Raw genomic sequence first — 17,584 nt, 5'->3', positions numbered from 1 at the left:
GTTAGACCTAGATTCACTACTGCTACTAAACATGTACAATTTAGGAAATGATAAAGTGAAGCACCAGCCCTGTTGCCTGCTATCCCCTCATAATTCCTCAGACAGTAGCCCACAGGCCCCTTTTCATTTCCCACCTGCTGATTCTGTCTGTCCCTGATGCTTTCTGGGGAGGGGAGGCTTGGCATTGCACTGCTATCCCTTCCTACATCTCTTCAGCTCCAAGGCATGCTTCATTCTTGCCCTCGTGGCTCACGAGCTTTGGAAGGGGAAAGAGGAATAAGTAGGGGGCTGCATTATCTGCCCCTCCTGCCTCCCTTTACTCTTAAAACTAAGTGAGTAAAGGGGCAATCCTGTTTCAGCTATTCTTTGCATCAATGAATCAGATACGCTGAATACACAGCGCACATGGAAGGCAACTTCACTGCTGGGAAGAAGGAACATTCCTGTTAAGGGAGTGTAGGTGATTTCTTCTGCCACCCCCCCTCATCATCTTCAACAGCAATGGCAACTCTAATCAGATACCTGTCAGTGTATATATGTAAAATGTAACATTTGGCTAGATCTCTCAAATTACCCTTTTGAAGTTTACTTATTTGTTTAAACCATTTATTAGCCACATTTCTACCTGAAAAGTCTGTTTGTATTGAGACCAAAAGGGGAGTATGTTTTTAATCTTTGTACCCAGTAACACTTCTGTTGCAATAAGATTTTTTATATATCTCCCTTACATATGGACAGGATTGGTGTTTGTAAATCACAAAAAAATTCAGATTATTAAGAGAATGGCACGTTTCTTTAAAATGCAATGCCATTGGTGCATCTACCTTGTGGAACTCAAGGCATCTTATAATGTAAACAAAACAATTTCTAAATTAAGATCTCAATTAGGACTGTCAGTAAATAAAAACTATATTAGCCTCAATAGGGAAGTTGTCTCGCAATTACAAAAGTGTATTGCTTGGAGGGAAATTTTAGTTCATAAATCCACAAAACAGGCAGTGACCTTTAACAAGGGGAATAATCTTCAGAGTGTCTGCCTTTAGTTAGTAGAGACAAAGGGTCACTATTAAGCCTGTATTTTTGGTGGTTGGGAACATATTGTTTAGGGCCCATAGAACTGGTCCCCTTGGTCCACTTTGCTTGAAAAAGGGGGGAGGGAATCTTTAGTGGACAGGCAGCACAGGTTCCCCTGAAATTTTTGGTGCTATTTGGTTTAAAAACAGCCTCTCTGCCCCTCATGAAAAAAGTTCCCCATAGGAAATAATGGCAGAGCTACAATTCTAGCTGACTAATTCTTCTTCCCTCCTTTCTGGAGGTAGGGGCCTTTTCCAGGGCTGTTCTTTCCTCCTAGTCTGTTAGTAAAATGGCTGGAGGCATTCGCTGTGTAATGGAATGGATGTGAGGTCTTTATCTTAAGAGGGCGGACTATGCTCTGTGCAAATTTGGCACCATTATCTTTAAAAACAGCTGCCCTCTGACTCTCAAATATGTTCCCCATTGAAAATATTGATCCCAAAATAACTCCATACTGATTTGAAACTCGAACTGTTCACAAAATTGCAGCCAGAACTGGTAATGTCCTATCTGAAAACCAGTAATCATAGTAAAGCCCCCCCTCCCAATCCTGGATCCACATAACTTATAACTTTTTTTCCCTTGGTGCATGCCCCCACCCCTAGGAACCAGCAGAGAATGTGTTTATAACAATGAAAGTAAATAATTATAAATATCTACTTTTTCTTTCCCCCCCAAACCAGGAAAAGCCTTGAAACACACAATACAACGATTCTTTTCTGCAGAAAATGGGGTACGCAAAGGGATTCCTAAAATCATTGTAGTTTTCATAGACGGCTGGCCATCAGATGATATTGAAGAAGCTGGCATAGTGGCAAGAGAATTTGGTATTAATGTATTTATTGTGTCCATCGCAAAACCTGCACCTGAAGAACTTGGGATGGTTCAAGATATCGGCTTTGTTGACAAGGTAAGGAGGGAATTTCTTCAGTATTTCCATTTCATCCCTACTAACATAAACACCTACCATGTGCATGGCCTTGGTTTCAACACATAAAACTGCCGTATACTGAATCAGACCCCTGGTCCATCAAAATCAGTATTGTCTACTCAGACTTCCAGTTGCTCTCCAGGGTCTCGCACACATCATATCACCTACTGCCAGATCCTTCAGTTGGACATGCCAGGGATAGAAACTGGGACTTTCTGCATGTCAAGCAAATGTGGTGGCACCAAGCTATGGTCCCTTCCCATGAGGCCCCTCCACTAGCCAAGCCCAGCTTTTTTGTCTGAAATATTAATGCTAGCCTGAAGAGACTGCATGTATTAAGGAGAGAGAAGTGTCCATTGAAGTTTCTAAGAAAAAGGAATGGTATGAGATAGTGTAGGCACACCAAGGGAGTTGTGTCACATCACTAATTATGATACAGTAAACACCCAAGCCAAACCTATGACAAATTCCACACAGCAATTACAATAGTTGTGATTGGGTGAGATACCTGGGGGAAGTAGTAAGCACATTTCCCATTGTTCTAAATACTATGCTTTGGATGCTGTTAAAATGAACTATTTTTAAAGTATCAAGGGAAGACATAAGCCCTGTGCTTCACAAACTGTGTGCACACAGGCATACAGACACACACAACTTTGATCTTGGCCCATGAGTATAGCTCCCATATGGGATTCCCCCCTTTAACCCTTTAAAAACCTCTTTGCCTTTCCCAGCCAATCCATGTTGTATCTTTAGACAGCAAAGCTGGACTGAGACAGTGAAGGGAATGGGTAGTGGGTCCAGGCCATGGGCAGCCTGGCATAATCGGCATTGTACAGCATTTTTGCAGGTGCATTGCAGAGGAAAAGGGGAGGAGGAGGGGACAGCACCATGCAGAGCAAAGAGTTGTGGATCCAGTTACAGCTTATTACTTGCTGCTGGTGCCACAATGGGTGCATGTTTTGGTGCCCCCATATACATACAACCTTAGATAAATTGGTTCAATCTCCAGAGGTCCCCAAATCCACGGCTTTGTTTTGTTTTTATAAACAGGCTGTTTGTCGAAGTAATGGCTTCTTTTCATACAATATACCCACCTGGTTTGGTACTACAAAATATGTAAAACCTCTCATTCAAAAACTGTGCGCTCATGAACAAATGCTCTGCAGCAAGACTTGCTACAATTCAGTCAACATAGCTTTCCTGATTGATGGCTCCAGCAGTGTTGGAGACAGCAACTTCCGTCTCATGCTTGAATTTATCGGTAATGTTGCCAAAGCATTTGAGATCACAGATATTGGTTCCAAAATTGCAGCGGTACAGTTCACGTATGATCAACGCACCGAGTTCAGCTTTACAGACTACATCACAAAAGAGAGGGTTCTTGCTGCTGTTCGGGGAGTTCGTTATATGAGTGGTGGAACTGCTACTGGCGAAGCCATTACATACACAACCAGAAATGTTTTTGGACCTGTGAGAAATGGACCGAACAAGAACTTCCTGGTGATTCTGACTGATGGTCAGTCTTATGATGATGTCAGAGGGCCTGCTGCCGCCGCTCATAAAGCAGGTAAATGATCCTGGAACAAATTAAAAATATGTTCATAGAACTGTAGCCATACAGCTAGGTATGAAACCTATCATAAATTTAATGCACTAGAACAGGGATGGCCAAACTTGCTTAACATAAGAGCCACATAGAATAAATGTCAGATATTTGAGAGCCGCAAGACATGAATGTCAGATGTTTGAGAGCCACAAGGAAGGAAAAAAGGAAAACAGATGATGGGAGGAGAGGTAGAAAGAAATCAACTTTAACTTTAAATGCATTCTCCAAGCTACTGGTTGGTTTGGTTTGGAGAAGTGATTTAAGGAAACAAATGCCTTCTCCAAGACAGCTGATGGGGTGGTGGGGGCTTCAAGAGCCACAGTTTGGCCACCCCTGCACTAGAAGTTAAATCTAAATGAACTCAAGCCAGTTTTAAATCAGTATGACTGCTGTGGCTTTCCCAAAGCCTAGCAATTGTAATTTGGTATTAGTATGTTAAGAAGATTGAAAAAATAAAATTACCAAGATTCCTTTGGGGAAGGTGAAGTAACATTCTGGAAAATTCTGCTTCTGAATGCTTATAGTCTGAGTGGATGTGAATGCCTGAGGAAATTTATTCCAAGTTGCTAATATGCAGTATTGTACGATCGTCCTAAAGGTCACAAACATTTGTGTTCTATGCAGCCCCGTAGCCAGGATTTGGAAGGTCAGGGGAGTCTCATGGCCACCTGACCTACTATCACACTGGCTGGTGCCCCACACAGCCAGGATTAAACTTTGTTGGCCGGACTCAAATTTTGTTCTATTACTTCAGACCAACACTGCTACCCACCCAAATCTGTTTCTGTTCCCAGAACACTCAAACTCCCTACTGCCCTCTGCCCCCCCCCCCCCCACTGATAACCAATTTTCAAAAACTTGAAATTGCTCTGGCAAGTATTTGGATGGGAGACCTCCTTGGAATAACAAAGTTGGGAGGGCAGGTGTGTGTGTGTGAAAATTAAAGCAAACCACAGGATGGTCACCTGAAGCAATGGAAAGCAGAACTATCTTTAGTCCTCTTATTCAGTGGGTTTACTTCCAAGATACTGGGCTAACAACCTCCTGGTGGGGCCTGGAGATCACCCAGAATTACAACTCTTCTCTGGACTACAGAGATAATTTCCTCTGTACAGAATGGCTTTTTGGGGGGAGGGGGGATGTGGACTTTACATGCCACTGAGCTCCCTGCCCTCCTCAGGATCCACCAAAAATATCCAGGAATTTACCAGCCAGAGTTGTTAACTCTATGAATTAAAGCCCATATATCACAGTTCTGCTACCCAAATACAGGATAACTGTATTGAAAGCATATTGCCAGCCTTCCCCTCCCCCCAATACAGATGCACACACACAAGTCCTGTTCACAAGTTAAATATACATTGAGTAATTCTTTTGGTAGGAACCAGCCTTGTGGAGCTGAAGCTAAATAAATGGCTTGCTAGAGAGACAGAGGAAGGAAGGGGGGGAAGGGCTTAAAAGGGGAAATGCTCTTTCCCTGTGTGTGTGTGGGGGGTTAACTTGTGAATTACAAAGAACATGAAGAACTTCAGATATGCAGCAGAAGGGGGAAGTTTTGCAGTCAGATGGGAACATTTACTTACCAGGATGTGTGTGTGCGAATGGCGGGGAAGCTTTTAGATGTTGAAATGCTGCTAAAATTTATAGAGGCTCCTGGCCACCTTGAGAGAGTCACAGGGAGCCGGCAGGGTCTGCTCCACAGGGTCCTAGTGCACCCCCACTCCTCGTCACCAGCCAAGTCAGGAGCACCAATAGCTATGGAGCAGTTGAATCCCATGCTGGGTTAAAGGGCCTGCTGATTGGTCCGCATCTCTTTTAACTGGAGGGGGAGGCTGAGGGCTGCCCCCTGCCCTACGATACAGCAGAGGCCCTGGGGGCTGTTTGGGGGCCCCAAGTCAGGGGGCCTCACCCAGAAGTCAGGGGGGCTGTGTCCCCACAGGCCCCCTCGTAGCTATGGGCCTGGTTCTATGTCATGTTCCCCACTATAAATTTAGGCACTGCAGTTGTTAAGACTAATTCAGGATCCAATTTTTTTTCTTCCTGGTGTTGTGACACCATTCCACTGGTAGAATGTAGAAAGGGGACAAAAATGTGACAGACTCCTTCAATGACTCCATGAAAAGCAGTGTTGGTTGAAGTAGTTTTTAAAAAAAACAAAAAACCCAAGAAAGTCTTGCGGCATCATAAATAAAACAATAAGGCATTGAAAATATTTTAATTTAGTCTTTCAGGAGCCAGAATATTGCCATGCCCTAACACACCTACTTCTGTTGAATTTGAAATGAAGAAGTTTGAACATTACGTATGTTTCTAAATAATGCTCCTTGACTAATTTGTCACAGGTATAACTGTATTCTCCATCGGTATTGCTTGGGCTCCAATGGATGACCTAAAAGATATGGCATCTGAACCAAAGGAAACACATACCTTCTTCTCAAGAGAGTTTACAGGACTGGAGCAGATTGTTCCAGATGTTATTCGAGCCATTTGCAGAGATTTCTTGGACTCTAATCAGTGAATGGGAGACACCAGGAGATCATTTTAAATCACATCAGGAAAAGCAAGTTCTCTCTATGGTACAAATGTTCTGTTGTTCTAGCACACAAAGTTGAAAAGTTTGGGGCTTGCTTATAAAGAGCTACTATTCTGCTTTCTTTAAGCAAAGCTTCTACTGCAGTCAGTGGAAGTTTTGCTTAAGTATCAAAGAATTTGTCCCAAAGCTTCCATCATATATGTATATTAAATATCTCCCAGTTAATGTTTAAAGTTATAGTTAAAGTTACTTGCTATCCATTTTATGTATATAGAGAAAATACGCAGCGGATCCTGGCATTAAATGCTGTTAGCTACTTAAATCCTCTCTCAAATTAAAAAGAATATAATCTGAAATAACATTTCCTCTACTGTATAAAATTCTTTATTCTGGAATGTCAGCTGGGGTTAAAAGAATGCTTTGGTGAGTATGGAGGTATGATAAACACATTGCCAACATCACATTTTTACAGGAACTACTGGGTGCCTTTTAGGAAGAGTTGTATGCAGGCAAGGTAGGTTATCAGTTTGTTAGATTATTAGATTTGGGGGGGGGGGGGAGATAACCCTTATCTTTTCAATAAGCAGTAAGCGTGTGTGTGGGGAGGAGGAATCCATTTTTTAATTTTATTTTTTTGTTATTTCTGTTAAGCCTCCCCACCCTACTACACCCTTCCTTCTACTTTCCAACTAGTGTACAGCATGATAGGGCTGCTATCTGTTCCCCCACTTCCACCTTCCTTTGATATCTCATATATGTCCACAGTACTGCATTTTTCGGCACTTTGGGAAATTTAGTAGCCCCAGAGTATACTGTGGCATTTTGAATATATTAGAAGGTGCAGGGTGCCAGGGGAGAATCACCAGTCTACATCAGCCTAGCTGGGCAGTGGTAATTGAACCATACTATGCAGTAAATGGGAAAAGGCATGAGAAAAACCTCAGTGTTATCTTACCCGTTATTCTTCCTCTAGCCTCCAAATACAGTAAACATCCAAAGACTAGAATAACAGTGATGGCTTTTTATTTAGTTATGAGATTCCGTAATATCCACACTCCTACCAAAGAACACCAGCAGCGTGCTAAATTCTGATTTCAAAAGAATGACTTGGTCATGTTGATCTCTGATTAGTACTGTTTGAGAAACTACTTGATTTAAGGAAAATAATAATAATGTTATTATTGGTATGCATAAATTTTCAATTTTTTAAAAAACTATTAAAATATTTTAAAATGCTGTTCACTTTGGAAAGTTAAAACAGAATAAATATGTATAAATACAGGCTCTGACAAGGTTTTTTTAGCAAAAAAAATCTTAACCACTTTTCACAAAGAAAGCTTTGAATAGTTTTAGTTATGGGCTAGAAGAGTACCTCTGAATAATGGGCAAGTTTGTTTTCAGTGAATCTGAATTTTCTTTTAATGCTTTATGATCTAGGTTTGTACACTGGCACAAGTGAGGCAGCAATATTTGTCTCCCTAGTACCAGGATCTAAAGCAAGATCCATTTGACAACAGGGCTGTATGAATGAACCTGGGCATGTAGAACCTCTGGATTGTGGTCTTTCTGTTTTTTCCTCTTTTGCAAACATTAAACAAGATTCAGAACTTCATTGTGTGTATCTGCTACACATCCAGTTGTGTTCAGTGTTACAATGGAATTGTGGCTTTTTCTTGGTATATACATGCTGTCTTAACTGGATTGCAAGCTTTCTTAAGCATAATTCTATGTGATTAATTCAAATACAGAAGGCATAAAGGTGGAAGAGATAGGAAGAAAAATGGTGGGGGTGGATACCATATATCAAGGGTGGGCAACGGTACTTCTTCAGATGTTTTTTTGCCTACAATTCCCATCAACCCTAGCCATCATGGCCAATGGCTGGGGCTGATGGGAGTTGTAGGCAAAAAACATCTGGAGAGCTACCGTTGGCCACCCCTGCCATATATCAACGAACTTTAAATATTTATCAAATAGGTTCAAGTTTAGAGAAAATTGTTTCCAATAATGTCTTTATTTCAAAATGTTTAGTGTACTGTTACATTTTTAAGCAACTGGAAGTTACATATTGTGTCAAGTCTGAATGAATAAGAAATTTTACTAGGAAAAAGTATGGTTACCATACTTTTACATACTGATACACAACATAGTTAAGATGAAGTGTTAAAAAAATGAACAGATCCATGTGTAGAAGGGTGTGTTATACTTTTACACTTCAGTTGGGCTTAATTTAAATTCAGGCACTTCAGATGAAAAATAATTTATTACACTACATATGAATGATAATATCTGGTAGTTTTCTGTCCAGTTCTTTTATCTGTTGCTATACTATTTTGGTGTTTAAATCACCCAGGTGCTCAAAGAAATAAGACCAAATTCATTCCTATTACTAGATATTTACCAAGGAAAATACATATTTTTTTACAGAAACCTGGAAAATGAGATGTTATAAATCAATAAACCAATAACAAAGAATGCAGCTATTGGTATCATTAACTACAGAATCAATACAATAAAACAAGGAAAATGTAAATACTTATTTCTTTTCATGGCATTTATTTTAAATAAGAAATATTTTTATTTTAAATAGTAAAGCCTTTGGACTGTAAGAATACAATCCCTACTACATAACACGAATGTTGCTGGGGCTAAGATCTGGGAGTGGTCAATACCTGGAAAAGAGACCATCTGGGAGTAATATGTAAATTTATGTACACTGTCATGAAGTCTATAGTAGAAAAAAGCCAGGATATCATCTATAGACATAAAACTGGTTTCATGTTGGGAAATTCCAGCTCCCTCATTCGCTGGGACTGGGTGAGACTGCACTGAATCAGCAATTGGATAATGAAGCCTCCGTCACCAGGTTGGCTTTCCTATTGGCTCTACTCAGTGTCACCCACCCACTGTAGACTGTGAGATGCTTCCTTCCCCAACTACCAAAATGAACGTGCCTCAGACAGCAGACACGTCTCTGCTGTTTCTCCAGTATCTTCTGCAACCTTTGGCTTTCCTATTGGATCTACTCAGTGTCACCTGCCCACTACAGACTGCCAAACACTCCCCCCCCCCCCCCCCCGGTCACCAAAATTAACTTGCCACAGATGGAGACACATCTCCACCATTTCCTGCAACCATCTGTGGCAAAAATTTGGCCCCTTCCACTTCACAGCAAAAAAGGCACAAAGCTGCTCCGAAACCCAGATTTGAGGCCTACAGCCTATCTTTGTCATGGCTGCCAGCAACGGCCCTCTTCCCCAAGCTTACACAAGGCCTGGCCGTGCTGGGAGTGTTTCCTGCCCCCTGAGAAGTGCTAGTCAGAGTCTGTTGCTAGGCAACCCAGGCTACTTTTCACAGTAAAGACCTCAGACAAATAGAATAGCATACAGTCCACCCTCCAAAAGCTGTGATTTTCTCCAGGATGTGGAGAGAGAGGTGTTGTCTGCAGGTTCAAGGCACCTCAGGGTGCCTTGGTGCTGCCAGCAATTTCCTCCCTAGGAACCACTGTTGCCAATCTCCAGGTGAGGACTGGAGATCACTCAAAATTACTCTCCAGATGACAGACCATCAGCTCCCCTGGAGGTGGGGGACAGAGTGAATGCCTTCATTTGCGTGAGTGGGAAGACAGCAAGCCTGGGGGGCATTAACCCAGAGGCCTTTAATAGTTGGGGAATTCCTAAGGTGTCACTACAGGCCTCTGAGGAAGAGGCCTTTCCTCCAGCTGTTGTCCATCTCCAGGTAAGGACTGCAGATCATTATTACAACTGTTCTCCAGATGGCAGAGATTAGTTCCCCTTGAGGTGGGGAGGGAGTGAATGCCTTCACTTGTGTGGGTGGGAAGACAGCATGGGTGAGGGGTACTCATTCAGAGCCTCTTTCTAGAGCCCGTTGTATTTTTTTCTCAACAATGGACCTTATTCCTAGGCTTGCCAATCCTTAGGTCCCAGCGGGGATTCTTCTGCTTTCCCAGGCTCCTTCCCGCCCCCAGTCAGCTGGCTGGCGGGGGGAAGCACCACCCCCAGAGGTCCATGTGCCCTTCGACCTCTGGAGACTTCAGTCTCTGATTGAAAGGCTTCCTCTTGGGATGGTGTGTCTGTGTTACTTTGAAGAAGTTGGCAGCAACTCGTGAGTAGAGGCCAATCCCTCGCTTCAGAGTCACCAGAAACGGGGTGGGGGGAGAGGGAAATGTCTGCTGAGCACTTCATTAGTCTCTGTGTGGAGATCGATTCTCATAGGGTATATGGGGAATTGATCTGGGGGTTTCGGGGCCTCTGGGGGAGCTGTTTTTTGAGGTAAAGGCATCAAATTTTCAGTATAGTATCTAGTGCCTCTCCCCAAAGTGCCCCCCAAGTTTCAAAATGATTGGACTGGGGGGTCCAATTCTATGAGCCCCAAAATAAGGTGCCCCAATCCTTCATTATTTCCTATGGAAGGAAGACATTTTAAAAGGTGTGCTGTCCCTTTAAATGTGATGGCCAGAACTCCCTTGGAGTTCAATTATGCTTGCCACACCCTTGTTCCTGGTTCCGCCTCCAATGTCTCCTGGCTCCACCCCCAAAGTCCCCAGATATTTCTTGAATTGGACTTGGCAACCCTACTTATTCCTAGTAGATATAATAAAAGGCTAATGGGTGGCTCATCCCTCAATTTTTATTGGAAGTTGTGGCAACCACAGGAATGGCCTTGTACTGTCTGTTACTACTCCAACATTGAATAGCCTTTCCGTGACCTGCCTACTGCCAGCCCTGTAAGGCCAGAACCCCATCAGAAGGTCATTAACCTTTGAGCATGACAGTTCTCTGCTGAGGTTCTCCTGGAGCCTTAATGATTACTACTGCCTCTTCTCAGGGCCTGTTGCAAGAAGTCTGAGACAGTCCACCCCCCCCCCCCCCACACACACACACAAACAATGCTGCCGTAAAGCAAACACAAATGGTACACTGTGAGATACATGTTTCTCTGTCCCCGCATACTCAGGCCCAGGAAACAGTCTTACCTCAGAGACAGCCAGCTCTTCTCTGTGTCCCCTCTTCTAACTAGCCTTAAAAAGGACTGCAGAGCTACTGACTCACAAAAGGCCTCCCAGCACACACCACCTCCAAAGGCCATACAAATAGCCAGGGAGGCAGAGCCCCATTTATTTCTCCCCTGGGAAAAGCTAGTCAGAGGCTGTTGCTAAGCAACCCAGGCTGCTCTTATCAGTAAAGGGAGAGGCCCCTGGCAAATAGAATAGCATACAGTCCACAGTTATTTTCTCCAGAATGGGGAGATAAATCTGTTGTCTGGAATTCAGTTCTGATCCCAGATCTTTAGGCTCCACCTGGAGGTTGGCTACCCTAGGCATGGCAGCACCCTCTGGGTGACTTGATGCCACCCGGCTGGCATGACAGTCAATGTGAATTAGCAACTGCCAACTCCAGGTTGGGAAATTCCTGGAGATTTGGTGGGTGGGGCCTGGAGAGGGTGAGTTTCAGAAAGGATGGGAACCTCAGACAGGTACCATAGAATCCACTCTCAAAATTAGCCATTTCTGCCTGGAAAACCATTGTTGCCAATCTCCAGGTGAGGGCTGTGTCATTATACTCTGCTGAGGTTGCTTGCTTCCTGCTTTTGTCCCCATTGTGGAGAAAGACTGTACTTTTACTAGGTAGATGCTGCAGGGATGGGGGAGACGATGGAAAACTGAAATCAGATAAATTCCCTTACAGAAAATACCTGCCTTGAAGTGCATACTCTATAGCACAACCAGGCCAGGCCAAGAAAAAAAAATCATGCCACAAGCTCACACTGATGCTAAACACCACAAGGCTGGATATGACAGGAAAAGGTGGCAACAATGCACTGCAATGAGCTTCAGTGTCTTGTGTGACTGTCATCATTCTCCCCCTGCGCACACACACCCCTTATTCTTCCTTCTTGGCATTCTGGACCTGTTTCAGGGCTTTGAGCCACCACAGACATGGGGACACACACATACATATGCGAGGGGAGGGGATGGAAAGCTGGTGTCTGTTTCAGCTGCAGGGTGGATGGGAAGACAGCAAGGGTGAGGAGTAGTGTTCCCTCTAAGCTGAGTTAGCATGAGCTAACTCACAGATTTTTAGCCTCCAGTTCACACCTTTTTGTCTTAGTTCAGGAAAAATGCCCCCAGAGCACAATAATTTATGCAGTAGCTCAGAACTTTAATGCCAGTGGCTCACAAAGTAGAATTTTTGCTCACAGAACTCCACAGCTTAGAGGGAACATTGATGAGGAGGTGAGTGAAAGTCAAGTTGGGGAAGGGGGGGGCTTCAGAGTGGAATCTGCCAGAACCAGGTTTTTGCTGTGGAAGCTGACTGGGTGAGTTTGGGCCAGTCACAGACTTTCAGCCTAACCTAATTTACAAGGTTGTGTAAATCAAAGTGGGAAGAGGAGAATGATATAAGCTGCTTTGGTCTCCCCCCCCCACCAATGTGAAGAAAGATTGTCCTTTTCCTATGTAGAAGCTGCAGGGAGGGGAAGGCAATGGAAAGCTGAAAGAGGAACAGATAAAGGGAAAGAGATATGGTTGCCATTGCCAACTCCAGATTAGGAAATTCCTGGAAATTTAAGGGGTGGGATGAGACCTCAGACAGATACAATGCTATTTCCTCCTGGGGAACCACTGTTGTCAATCCCCAGGTGAGAGCTGGAGATCATTCAGAATTACAACTGCTCTCCAGATGACAAACACCAGCTCCCCTTTAGGTGTGTGTGTGGGGGAAGTACATGCCTTCACTTGGGTGGGTGGAAGACAGCAAGAGGGGGGCACTCACCCAGAGTCTCTTTCTAGAGCCTGTTGTATTTTTCTTCACAACAGGCCTTATTACTAGTAAATGTAATAACAAATACATCTTACAATCATGTAATGTGCTACAGATTGTAACCGATCATTATAATATTCAGATTCAGTCCCAATTTTCCTTCTCAGATACATCTTTTGTTTTTTAAAAAAAGATATGTTGTTTTGGGCATGACAAAAATTTGTCTGAAAGAAAAAAAAAACAGAAAATGTGTGTGTGTATGAGAGAGAGAGCATACACTTTATGACACTGGTATCCTAAAACTACTGTAAGCTTCTCTGCAAGGATGTATCCCTCAAGATCTCTTTGTAGGTGCGAAAATGCTATTATAGGTAGGAAGGTCAGTCAAAAGACCAGGGCTCTTTGTACAGTTACGCAGCAGTGCAGAAAGAAACACAGAGTGAGAAATGGGGGCAGAATTCAGCCTCCTATGAATTTCACTTTTAACAACACATTTGTAATCCTTATGATTGTGCAGATATTCTCAAAAGCATGAAGTCCCAGAAAGATTTCTGAAAACTAAACAGTTGTTGATATTTTTACTGACTGGGAGTAACAATTCTGTGTCCTGCATAACCCATTCCCACCAGAAGCACCAAACAAACAACAAAATAAGCGAAACAATGCAAATATTTTCAATTTCAGTTTAACAGAACTCAGATTTTCTTGGTTGTTGTTAACCATTCAGTCCTGTTCAACTCCTAGCATGTTTTTCTTGGTACAGGATATGAATAACTGAGGCACATTATTTCAAATTTGACATGGCAGCTATGCACAATCCAGGTAGAATTTTTACTGTGTTAATCAATAGAAAGCCCTGTAACAGTGTATTAGCATTCAGGGATTGGGGGGGGGGGGAGTATTACACATTCACTTTAGATGCATTTAGATGACAAATTTACCATGACTTAGTTAAAATGTGTACAAACTTAGCTTGTTGCCAGACTTGTGCATCTCACTCTTCCCTCCTTTCCTTCCCTATCTCATAGAATGTGATGAAGTAATTCCAATTAGATACTAATTCTGGCTATCTGTGACATATCAATGCAGATGCTTTGGTTAACCACAGTTAGTTCATCACCACCATCTGCATCTGGTATTCTAAACCCTAAATTCAATTCAGGACCAGAATACTGGTTAGAAGGGAAAATTATTGCTGTAAACAGAATGAATGTATCACTGCAAGTTGGGGTCAGTTCATAACCAGGTTCTCTCACTATACGCCACATAAGAAGAGAGAGGAACAAGGCAGAGGCACAAACCGGATTCATGGACATTTTAACTCTGGTTAAATTTGCTGTACAAATGCAGCACAAATACACTCCCAGAAGCTGAGGAAACCTCTGAAACCCAGAGAACAGGAAAAGATGGAAGGCTGAACAGCAAGTAAAGGCAAATCTAAACCGACAAACCTGACAATACCTGGGTGAGGAAACACACTGTTAACTGTTTAGTTTTCTTTTACAAAATCTGTTGACACTGGCAAAGTCCTGAATGGGAAGACAGCTTGGGAGGGAATATATTGAGAGCCCATAGTTTAGTGGCTCCCTAGGTTTAATAACTAGCATTTCCAATTAAAAGGATAATTTGTAACAGGCTTCTTCTCTTGCAGAGTGATTAGTGTACAATATTATGCTAGATAATTCAATGGTCTGACTTAATACTATGAACTTGCTTAGCACTACTTAGTACTATGAACTTACTGAGCTAGATGCAAAAGCCCATTCGCATGATCTACTATAGTTTTTAGTACTGACTAGAACATAATGTATATTTCCTTTGGTTGTAAAGATATTCAAGTGTTACATAGGATGTTATAGTTAAGAAATACCTTGTTTGGAGGTGAGGCCATGTGCAGCTTGGTGGTCTCAGGAAAGAAGCTGTTGTGGTGGTTAAGATGAAGTTGTTACAAGACTTTAGAACCAAGCTGTCAATAAACCTATTGAACTCCTTCACTGGTGGCTGGGATCAGTTCTTTGAGGAACCTGTGGATTCTTCCTAAATTCCTACTGTAACAGTAGAGTTAGCCAAGTGCATCGCAGCTCTGATTATTACCAGACAAATCACGTAATGGTGTTCCATAGATGGAGTTCTGTTCCTCAGTGATAACAGGAACTTCTCCATACTAGTAAAGTCAAATTTGTTGTCTCTTCTATTTATTTCTCTAACAGATACTGCTACAGTCATGGGACAAATTCATTATAGCTCTTTCCACCGCCCCCCGTCCCAATATTTCATACTAGACAGGATCACTTTATCTTAATACCTGGATGAGGAAACACACCATTAACTGTTTAGTTTTCTTTTACAAAATATTCCATACATGGGGGGGGGGGGAGATTACAGAACTTCAGAACATTCCAAAGACTCATGTGTTTGCCAAACATCAAGCATCTAGACTCCATTTACATCTGGAGATAGGGCACTGAATTTCTTAGCCTATTTTATTAGAATTTTATACCATTATTCATGAGTGGGCAACCACAGGAAGAGCAAAACTAGACCACCTATGTTTGTATGTACTTGGTCAACTCCACAGAAATGCATAAAAATATAACTTTGTCAATCACCCCAAAGAAAAATGACACAAAACAGCTCATTGAGGACCGAGCATACTCCAAATTGCAGGGAATATTGAGAGCATTTGAGCAAACAGTTCTTCCCCCACACTTCCCCATGCTCCTCCTCCCATTTATTCCATTCTAATAGAAGTATTAGAGCCAGTTTGATGTATTAGCCATAGCTTATCATTGGAACTCTTTGTCTGGGGCAGTGATGCTCTGTTTTCTTGGTGCTTGGGAGGGGCACAGTGGGAGGGCTTCTAGTGTCCTGGCCCCACTGGTGGACCTCCTGATGGCACTTGGTTTTTTTAGCCACTGTGTGACAGAGTGTTGGACTGGATGGGCCATTGGCCTGATCCAACATGGCTTCTCTTATGTAGTGGTTAGGAGCATGGACTCAAATCTGGGAGAACCAGGTTTGATTCCCTATTCCTCCACATGCACCTGCAGGTATGACCTTGGGACAGTCACAAGTCTTCTCAGAGCTGTTCTTGAAAGAGCTCTCAGACTCACCTACCCTACAGAGTGTCTGTTGTGGGAAAGGGGAGGAGATTGTAAACCGCCCTCAGACTTTGAGTTAAGGGTGGGATATAAATCCAATCTCTTCCTCCTTGTAATAGCAGATATCAAAAAGGCAGCAATAGAGGCTTCAACTAAACAGAGTTGGGGGTGGGGATGTGCATTCAGCTTTTTCATGTCTGGAAGACACACACACACACACACACAAATATGTTATTAGGATTTTCTGGATATATTCAGGTGTCCAGAATTTTTCAGAATACTGGGAAATGGGACTCAAAAAATCCAAGAAATATTTCAGAACAGGAGCCAGCATTTTAAAGTTCCCAGGACTGTTTTTTCTTTAATTTTATTGTGTGTCTGTCTTACCAGGGCTTAGTATGTCAGGTTGATTTGGCTTTGATTCTGCCCTGTGAAAATCAAACATATTAACATACAGTCCAAGGTTTTGCTGCCAAAACTAGGATGGGGGGGGGGGGGGAGGACTGGCCATTTGCGGCAGTACAAAATACAAGAGTAATGAGCTACACTATGGTAACTGAAATACTAGTGAAAGATTTTTAGAGACCAAGTACCAAACAGTTGTCCATATTTATTGTTTTGGATATGAGTAAACAGCAGAATTTGTTGGTGTTTTTCATCAAAGATAAGTCCTAAGCAGATTTACGCAGAATCTTACTGAAGTCTATTCAATGGGGCTTACTCCCAGGATAGGATTGCCACTAACATTTTATTTTTAATTTCCCTCACCAACATTTGTCAATTTCCCTGACCACCACTCAAATATAACCACAAGTTTAAAAATGAATAGAACGTGTTGCATTAATGTAAGGCTTAATGAAATGTTCCACTGTACAACTACACAAGTCTCAACTGCAAAAATATTTGTCAAAGTAAGAGATTTAATATCAGCTTCTTTCAACATTAACTGCAGCAACATTTGTTTTGCAATTGCTCCAAAAATTACACTAAGATACAAACTTCAATTCAAGTAAACTCTGAATGCTAACAAGTAGGAACTTTCCAAAGCTGGGAAAGTTTCATTTTCTGGTTCTAGAAAGTGTAATGAGCAGATCAGCAGCAAGAAAGGGGGTGGAGTTTCTGCAATCTAGAGAAGCAGACAACCCTCATTTGCAACCTTTATGCAAGGGAGGTCAGGAAAGAGGGTGACAAAGCTGGTACTCTGTAAACTCCAGCAGGAGCAAACAATCACATTTACAAAATTTATTTTGCATGGTGCAGAGTAGAAAGTGCTAGTTGTCTGTGAAATCCAACAGCAGCAAAACTTATTTGCAACTCTGTACTGGGTTTAGCAGGTGACAAAACGTCCATTCCATACACAAGCATGACTCAAAAACATGCTTATCTTTATATGTAAGTTAAATGCAGTACTAGCCGGTAGGGATGAAAACAGATGTTTAAAGTTTGTATATTGCTAAACGTTTAAACTAGCCTTGCTTTGCAAATGCTACAGACAGACCTTGGAAATCATGCAGGGACAGAGCTCAAACAACACATTAGGCTGGTTGCTGGGGG

At 42.4% G+C, this 17,584-nt stretch overlaps 1 protein-coding gene across 1 annotated transcript in view; it reads left to right on the top strand.

Moving 5' to 3' along the window:
• COCH (cochlin) overlaps positions 1 to 6,506 on the top strand; it is a 44,320-nt gene extending 37,814 nt beyond the window's left edge. Inside the window, exons 10-12 of the mRNA XM_060262291.1 lie at positions 1,758 to 1,984; positions 3,059 to 3,575; positions 5,957 to 6,506. Coding sequence (XP_060118274.1) covers positions 1,758 to 1,984; positions 3,059 to 3,575; positions 5,957 to 6,132 — 920 coding nt within the window. The 3' untranslated portion in view covers positions 6,133 to 6,506. The remainder of the gene's footprint in view (positions 1 to 1,757; positions 1,985 to 3,058; positions 3,576 to 5,956) is intronic.
• The last annotated feature ends 11,078 nt before the right edge of the window (positions 6,507 to 17,584 follow it).

The sequence above is a fragment of the Heteronotia binoei genome, chromosome 21 (genome assembly GCF_032191835.1).
Source record: "Heteronotia binoei isolate CCM8104 ecotype False Entrance Well chromosome 21, APGP_CSIRO_Hbin_v1, whole genome shotgun sequence".
Classification (NCBI taxonomy): Eukaryota; Metazoa; Chordata; class Lepidosauria; order Squamata; family Gekkonidae; genus Heteronotia; species Heteronotia binoei.
The sequence above is the reverse complement of the archived record's forward strand: the minus strand, read 5'-3'. Positions and strand labels throughout refer to the sequence as shown.